The 8,839-nt window shown below is 41.1% G+C and overlaps 1 protein-coding gene across 1 annotated transcript; it reads right to left on the bottom strand.

Annotated features, from left to right (window-relative positions):
* Positions 1–1,261: 1,261 nt before the first annotated feature.
* LOC140129439 (vomeronasal type-2 receptor 26-like) lies at positions 1,262–8,601 on the bottom strand. The gene is made up of 3 exons (XM_072150740.1): positions 8,554–8,601; positions 8,355–8,478; positions 1,262–2,169 (listed from the first exon to the last, which is right to left on the bottom strand). Exons 1-3 carry the CDS (start codon positions 8,599–8,601, stop codon positions 1,262–1,264), a joined length of 1,080 nt encoding a protein of 359 aa, XP_072006841.1.
* Positions 8,602–8,839: the final 238 nt, after the last annotated feature.

The following is an 8,839-nucleotide window of genomic DNA, read 5'->3' as shown; positions in this document are numbered from 1 at the left end:
CATGTGGAGAACGGCTGTGACGCAGGATTACATGCAATTTAAATGGAGTCAAAACTGTATAATATGAATGCATGATCTTTCAAAATCTAAAAATATCCATACCATACAGTTAATGTAACAACAAAAAGTTACAGCTATCAATATAAGGCAACACGTCGGACATTTTATTTACATTATTTTAACAGTTTTAAGATATAACAAAACTACATAACTATCTACGTGATCCTCATGATTGTCAGTTCCACCACATTGGGATCTTCTCCCAGGACTCCAGTAAATTGCATGGAATAGTAAATCATATCAATAGGAAGTTAAATGTGTCCAACAGAAATAATCCTAATTCACTAAGGATAAACTGGTAACGTCTCAACCCTGAATAACTAAACACAAATCCCTGTGGGGAGTAATAGATGGATAAAACGGAACTTTTGTTAAATAAAAGAATTGAAACACGATATAAACAATAATCTTTAATTAATTCTAATGCTGTCATGAGAGGGACCGAAAGAAGGAGTATTGATGTATCTGTAGACTGATGGTCCTGTCCATTGGTTCTGCTCATTCTCCTAATCCTAAATCCTAATGTCAGATGTCACTAAATGACCATCTCAAATGAAATGGCTTTGCTATCAGCTTACAGGTGTATATATACTGATACACAGGCAGAGAATATATCGAGGGTGTCTCCTCCTCACTTTCAGTACGGCAAAAGGGTGTCTTGATGAGTTTCTTCCCCCCTTGGATACAGGGGGATTCATCCGTAAACTGTTATATTAGAGATAGTCAATGGTAGTTATATCTAGGTAATTCTAGCCTCAGAGATGGTCAGCTGTTTGACTACAACACCAACACCCTACTCGGTTTTCTGCCCTGATTCACATATATGCTCCACTGTCTGACCACGGTCAAGGGGATTAGGCCAGCTAGGATTAGATTTGTATGCTACACTAGCTCAAGTTATCTGAAAGAACATGGTCTGACCCTGGTGGTGGGTTTAGGCATTACTGTACCTGAGAACAAAACATACGATGTTGTACCAACATCTTGATGCTAGACAGTGATGGCAGAGAGGATGAGCATCTCAGAGCTTATTTACATGTGTTCCCCCTGGAGTAAGGAGTGTCCAAGGGGGACCCAGATCCTTCATACTGTACATCTAGAAAACTGATTTTATGTTTTTTTTGGATTTAATAGACATTAACCATGTCCTCTAGGGTTTAAAATTCCAAATTATCATATTTCAACATTTTTTTTAAGCTACTTATAACTTTGTTTTCTCCAGAATGATGTTTCTTGAGTTCAGTTCTGGTTTTAGAAGCAGAATATAAAGTTTAGGGAAAAACATACAACCCAGAACTCCAGCACATGAGGTCAGGATGGCGAATACCTCCACAGCCACCATGTATTTCCCTCTGGTGCTCAGATAAGCCGGGATCATGGCGATCCAGACACTGCAGAACAGCAGCATGCTGAAGGTGATGTACTTGGCCTCATTAAAACTGTCCGGTAATGTCCTCACCATGAAAGCCAGAACAAAGCTCACAGCTGCCAGGAGCCCCATATAACCCAACATGGAGTAGAAGCAGATATCTGACCCCTCATTACACTGAATGATGATCTTCCCAGGATACGTGTGATGGTTATACTCTACATAGGGAGTGGACAACAACAACCACATAACACATATGAGAACTTGTATAGAAGAACCCACCAGGACCACAGAATTAGATACTTTAAGTGAGACCAGTCTATTCCAGGAACTTCCAGGTTTGGTGGCTTTGAAGGCAACGTAGACTGTGATGGTCTTGGCCAAAATACAAGAGACACCAATGGTAAAGAGGATCCCAAATGATACTTGTCTCAGAAAGCAGGTGATGTCCACTGGACGACCAAGGAAGAAGAAGACACAGAGGAAGCTCAGCAAGATGGAGACCAGGAGGATGAAGCTCACAGTCCGGTTATTGGCTCTAACAATTGGAGTGTCCCAGTAATAGATGAAACTTATTAATATTAACAATGTCACCACAGAAAAAAATAAGGTAAGTGCTAAAAATATATAAACCAAACTGTCCTCCTCGTAGGATAGAAACTCGTAGGTCTTGGGAATGCACCTCACTTTCATCTCGTCAGGCCACTGATCTTCAGGACACGGATGGCAGGTGTCACTGTCTAAAATGTATTAAAATGTAAACTAATAAATATCAACACATAGAATTTTGTTGATGCATACATGAAAATATATATCTGAGACGGAGGCGAGTCCTTGACGAGAACAGGTTGGAAGAGGCAGTAGTGGGGCCAGAAGGAGAGGCAGGGCCAGAGCTGGTGCATAAACGCCAAATGTTTCACGTAGTCAAGCTCCCATGGCGAGGGCTAGATTTTCAGAAGTCTGGAGGTTAGAAACACCTGATAACCGACAGACTGTGGTGTGCAACCTGTGCCACACCAAGATCAGCAGGGGTTCCACCACTACTAGGTTAACTACCACCAGTATGCGCAGGCATATGAATGCTAAACACCCCACTCAATTTATTACATATATTACGACATACAGTGTTATTGGGACATATTATACCTTCAGATAGTCCAGTCTTTGCTTATATTCTTTTTTTTAATATTAGGTCATAACTTTCTGAAAATCACCCAAAATGTGTCCCTTTCTATATTTCTCTTCTCTTCAAATACTTTGGCAAAAATTTTATCTCATATCTAGGAAGCAGCTTTTCTAAATGCTACATGTTATGTCTACATAAGAGCCACCTGTAAAAGGCTGCAAGCACCCTTTCTCTGACCACCAATCCTCTACTTGCTCGCAGGATTGGTTGTCCCTAAGAGAAATTTTAAACCTTTAAATTTGTTCCCAGCCAACCTCCTATTGGGGGGAATTTAATTAACCCCCTCCCGATGTGTTCTGTAATTTTATGGACAGTGTCAAGACGGGTTTATTGAAAAAGCTTACAGGCTCTGTCCTCTCTATGCAGGGTTGGTGTTTGCTGCATATTGCAGCAAATACTCATCCCCAACACCCACAGCTGCCTCTGCTGGAACAATTCTTTTGACAATTCTTTTTTAAATTTTTTTAAATGTATTAAAACATAATAAAATCCAATTTTTTCGGTATTACAGAGGTTGTACTATTCATGAGAATAATGGGTAGGTCTCATTTGAGGTCCATATTAAAATCTGTAAATACACAACCAAAATAAAATAATGAAAATGCATTTTCATTAGCAATGATACTGCATCTAGAATTTTTCTCCAGCTCCCTAGTTCACAGCATGGAATCTTAAATCCTGGCATTAGGAAATAAACACTAATATACAGAAAAACAACTAAAGTTATGGATTGTCGAAGGTGAGCAGTAGTGATGAGGTGATTGGTTGAAATTTGTGTTCAGCAAGTTTGTACGAATATCAGGGGAAAATTTGATTAGGGACAGGAAAAGGCTGGACTTAGGAAAGTACTTAAAATATTAACGTAATATATAAAGATAAAAAAAGAAATAATACTGTTAATTCCAGTGTTCTATAAGACAATAAGGCTAGTGTTTGTTGGAGAGGCTAGAATTACAGTGAGGGGTGCTATGGCATTTACCGTGATGATGAAACCAAGGTGCCAACTTTCTTCAATGTCAAGGCAGCGGTGAAAGCTTGGAGAAGGATGATCTGAGGGGTGATGAAGATGTACTAGACCCAACATGGCTCAAAGGCAGTGAGAGTTCAGAGGAAGAGGCAGTGGTCATTAAGCTATGTGTAGTCAGAAGAAGATGCAGAACAGGGTGAGGGTCTCACTGGCATAGAATTTTGTAAAGCTCAACCTACTGGACCACCACTTGACCACAGCTAACGATAGAATCTGGGAGCAGATTCTAAGTGGCACCTTGTTTTCACCAGAGCCCGCCGCAAAGCGGGTAGGACTTGCTGCGGTTTAGTACCACCAGGTCACCCCACAGACACGATGGTGGCCAAGGCATAGAACAAAGTCGTGAGGCAGAAGCGTGGTCAGGAACAGGCAGAAGGTCAGGGCAGGCAGAACAGGAGTGAAGTCAGGAACGGAATTGAGGTCACAACAAGAAATAAGGATAATCGCAAAGGGCATGGAACAAAGCTTTCTCTCAGGCATAGAAGCACAAAGATCTGGCAGGGATGAAAGGAAGAGGTTGAACATTAATAGTTTGTCAGGTGGCCAGCGCCATTTAGCGGTGTGCTGGCCCTTTAAATTTCAAACGGCTGGTGCCTGTGCACCCTAGGAAGCTGGGACCGACTTGCTGAAATTAGGAGACCATCTCTGGAGCGCAGCTAGGTAAGTGAGGCTGCTGCTGGTGTGAGGGGAAGCAGGAGCACCTGTGATATCATCACAGCCATTACCAAGCATGTCTACACTATTCAAGGGAACTGTTGGTTGGACTGCAGTGTAAGAGCAGCTTGCATGTTTCTCTGTCATTACTAATACTTATTTGACTCTTAAATAGTGGTTATTCTCCATTAGAATGTTATTAATTCTATGCTGAATATAATCCATTAAAGAACAAAGTATCAATCAAAATATAATAACAGTTTTTCACTGCGTTTAACCACGTAACGAAAAATAGCGCCCAAATAAAAAAATGGCACTTTTTTTTGCCATTTTGATCAATTAAAAAAATTCTATAAAAAGTGATCAAAAGAAAACACCATCAAAAGTAACAAAAAATTACACCACCCACAGCTCTGTACACCAACGTATAAAAAAGTTATTAGTGGCAAAATATATACTGTATATACTCAAGTATAAGCCGACCCGAGTATAAGCCGAGACCCCTAATTTTACCACAGAAAACTTGGAAAACCTATTGACTCAAGTATACAGCCAGCCCCCATGTAGTATACAGCCAGCTAGCCCCCACGTAGCATACAGCCGGCCCCCATATAGTATACAGCCTTCCCCCATGTAGTATACAGCCTGCCCACATGTAGTATACAGCCTGCCCCATGTAGTATACAGCCTGCCCCATGCAGTATACAGCCTGCCCCTGTGTAGCATACAGCCTGCCCCTGTGTAGCATACAGATAAAAAAACATAATACTCACCCTCCGGTGTCCCCGATGTTCATCGCAGCTCCCGGCGGCTCCCGATCCCCATCGCGGCTCCCGGCGGCTTCTTCACTCTTCTATATTTTATTCTCTCTAGCCGGCAGAGTCACGTCCATGCGATCTGCCGGCTGACGCACACTGTGATGCGATGCTGTCGCCACTGATGACATTATCAGCTGTAACAGCACTGCATCACAGTGGGCGACAGCCCTCAGAACGCATGGACGCGACTCTGCCGGCCAGAGAAGATAGAAGACAGAAGAGGAGACACGGGGAGCTGCCGGGAGCCGCGAGAAATATCGGGGACACCGGAGGGTGAGTATTAATTTTTTTTTTATCATTGATGTATAAGCCGAGATGAGGTTTTTCAACACGTTTTTTTTTTTTTTTTTTGTACAGGAGATTTTCATTTTTACAAATGTATGAATACATTAAAAAACCTATACAAATATGGATTCCTTGTAATCGAACTAACCCAAAGAATAAAGAAAACATATCACTCGGGGAGCATAGTGGAAGCCGTAAAATCCAAGCCCACAAGAAAACAGTAGAAATGCGTTTTTTTCACCAATTTCAATGCATTTAGATTTTTTTCCAGCTTCCAATTACATGGCATGGAATACTAAATACCACCTTTTCGAAGAGCAATTTGTTACGCAGAAAACAAGCATTCACACAGCTCTGTAGAGGGAAAAATAAAAAAGTTATCGAAGTTGTGAAGTTGTGGAGTGAAAAATGAAAATGCAAAAACAAAAAAGGGCTGAGGCGGAAGGGGTTAAAGAGGTTTAATGTCCCTGTCCACACATCAGTTGTGATCTGCACCTTGCCACTAATGGCATTGCACAGTGCACACCTGATTTTTTCCCAGCCTGTTGGTGCTGGTCAAGGATGGCCTGCTAAGAAACATAATGGCGGCAGGGAATTATGTATTTTGGGACATTCAGCACAATAACATTTTTTAATCTCTTTTAAATGGTTTCTTTATCAAAGACTTAGAATTTTACATTGAGGACCAGGGCTGATGGGTGAGCAAAACATTCACATTTCTCCATTGTCTGGGGAAAAAAGCTAAATCCTTTCCTGGGATGGTGTGGACCGGCTTGGTGGTGACGGTAGAGGCTTAGACAAGTAAAGCAGCAGCGGGAGCCTCAGGTATTAGCCTGTATTCCCTTTGTCATTCACTGCAGCGCATGTTTTGTTTGCCAGGGGCCCAGTCTTACTCGTGGTGTACATTTTAGGGAGCGGCACAAGTGGCTGTTACACTGTGCAGAGCACTTCCTGCTTCTGTTAGATTAAGCAGGCAGAGGGAGGAGGGAGAGAGCAGGGGGTAGAGTGAGACATGCCCTGCTCATTTGTTCAGCCAGTAATTCTACAGTACTAAGGGGCTCTGGAATCACCCACCAGAGGCCATCAGGCTCCATAGCATAATTTTAAAAGTTGATTTTAGAAGGAAGGAGGCCATGGATAACAAATATAAGAAGATTACCACAGTCACAGTACCTGGAGCTATAAGTAAGTGTTATCCATGCTTGCAGTAAGCGGGGGATTGTCATAAAGGGTTGGATGCATCAGGAAATCATCGATAATTTTCCAGTCAAAAAAAAGAAATCCCTGGTAAGCCCCATGCAATGAAACTGATGAAAAAAAAACAAATTCACGCCATCTTGTTATGGGCTCTACTTTTACGGCTTTCATTGTGAGCTCCAAATGACACTTTTATTCTTTGGGTCAGTACAATCACATGGAAGTTACATGGATTTTTTAATAATTAAAACATTTTCATCTAAGACATTCATTTTACCATATTTGGACACAAATAATGTTTACATACAATGTTGCACAAGAACAAGTTGTGATTTTTTTTTATCTGTTAAAGTGTCATTCTAGAAATTTTGGTTATTTTCTGTTACAGGGTTCACCACAGTACGAATTGTTTTTGTTATTTGATAGATCAATACTTTTGCCACCCATTGATACATTTTTCAATAGGGAAATGGAGTTACTTACATTTTTAGGTTTTTCCTTTCTTTTTAAAATTTTTAAGCACCCCTAGGGTACTTTAACCCTGGGGGGTCTGATCACTCTTGTCATTGTGATAAATACCATTTTGATGTGTTTTTATTCATATGTACCAATATGTATTGTCTGCTAAAGAAGTATATCATCATCTTTACCCCAGTCAGTTGTTGCACAATTATCCTGGCCTCAGAATACATGTAGAAGTCCACGGACATTCTATGATGTTATTGAGGCATCAGATTTCTGCTTTTAATGTCTAGCTTTAGGGAACTGAACAATTCCAGGTGTCCAAACCACAAGATATTGCCAATATGATATCAGCCACATATCATTTTACATTTTATCATTTTATTGTCGGCCATTACAAAATTTAACCTAGCTGTTGAGAATTACTAGTTAGTTTTGGGGGCTCATCCGGGATACCTCAACACACCCACCTGGACTGAACTTTAAAGAGTACCTCTGGTCAAGGAATGCAAAGGCTAAGTAAGTGTGCCATTGTCCCACTGCTTTCCTATCCTGAGTTACATTGTGTAAGATTTTATTCACATTGTTTGATTTGTAACTAAATATATGTTAAAGATGGTTATTTTGATACACACTGATTATTATAATAGAAGGCATGAGGCCATGAATGTCTGAAGTTGTCTACATTGTTGTTCTGATATTTGTTTTGTGGGTACATATGAGACTCTTGTTGATCAATACTCTAAGACCATATACTGCAGTATAAAATATTGGAGTAAATAGCAGATCCGCTCATAATCAGTATCAGTCTGCCAGAGACAGATTGTTACAGATAAGGGCAAATGACAGGTCCTGGAGTCTCAATGGGACCTGGGGCTGTAACAGCAGTTGATTATTATCCTCGATAAAGCTGTGGTTGGCAAAATGCTGCAAACACCCAGGCTGTATGGAGAGGGCTCGAAATGATTGATACTCCCTTTCATCCACCAGCACAGTGCAGATCAGATATACTAAGAGTACAGGCTATGTAACTATGTGGAAAATAACAAAGTTACTAGTTGATCAGCATTTGAACTTTCAGTGATTTTGATCCTTTATATCGGACTATAAGTGGTGCACAATGGGGACATTTATCAGAGGTGTCTTAGAGCAGAACTGTTGTAGCTGTGCACGGAAACCATTCAGAGCTCAGCTTTGCTCAAGGGCAATCAAATCAGACACTTATGATATGGTTAAGGGCACATACTGTAAGTTTAGGTTCCATGTTAATTTCTCTAAAGGAAAATATCTAATTACCTGGTCTAGAAGATATTTCCCCCTCAGAACATGGGTCACAGTTATAACAGCAGAGATGATTTCCTCCGATAGAAGTCTTCCTGAATCCTGGAGAACACTCGCCATTACATCGAGACCACGGCATCTTTTGCAAAATAAAAACAGGCCATGAAAACCATGAAATGTTTAAAGCAATCTGCAGCCACTGCTGCCAACTTACCTGGATGAGCACTTTGGACACAAAGCACTGGTGATGCAGGAAGCACATGGTCCCTGAGGTTTACCCAGCCTCTAGTCTCTCTCTAGCCTCTAGTAGCATTTTAAGAATCCATTCAAACTGCAGTTCATAACCCCCACTGCCCAGGACAAAGTGTCTTCTCTTCTGCTTATTTCACAGCCAAGCTCCAGGTGCCATCCATGTACCTCCCTGCTCTGAGGAAATCCCATGCTCCTCCTCATCTTCCTGCTCCGTAAGGGTTTCCTGGTAGCAGACTTATGGTCAGGGA

Source organism: Engystomops pustulosus, chromosome 1, assembly GCF_040894005.1.
Source record: "Engystomops pustulosus chromosome 1, aEngPut4.maternal, whole genome shotgun sequence".
Taxonomy (NCBI): domain Eukaryota; kingdom Metazoa; phylum Chordata; class Amphibia; order Anura; family Leptodactylidae; genus Engystomops; species Engystomops pustulosus.
The sequence above is the reverse complement of the archived record's forward strand: the minus strand, read 5'-3'. Positions and strand labels throughout refer to the sequence as shown.

Excerpts from the sequence above, each read along its gene's own strand:
- LOC140129439 (XM_072150740.1), bottom strand. The coding sequence starts at position 8,601 with ATGTGCTTCCTGCATCACCAGTGCTTTGTGTCCAAAGTGCTCATCCAG. Across the intron at positions 8,479-8,553 it reads TGTCCAAAGTGCTCATCCAG|ATGCCGTGGTCTCGATGTAA; the intron begins GTAAGTTGGCAG and ends ATTTTGCAAAAG. Across the intron at positions 2,170-8,354 it reads GGAAATATCTTCTAGACCAG|ACAGTGACACCTGCCATCCG; the intron begins GTAATTAGATAT and ends AATACATTTTAG.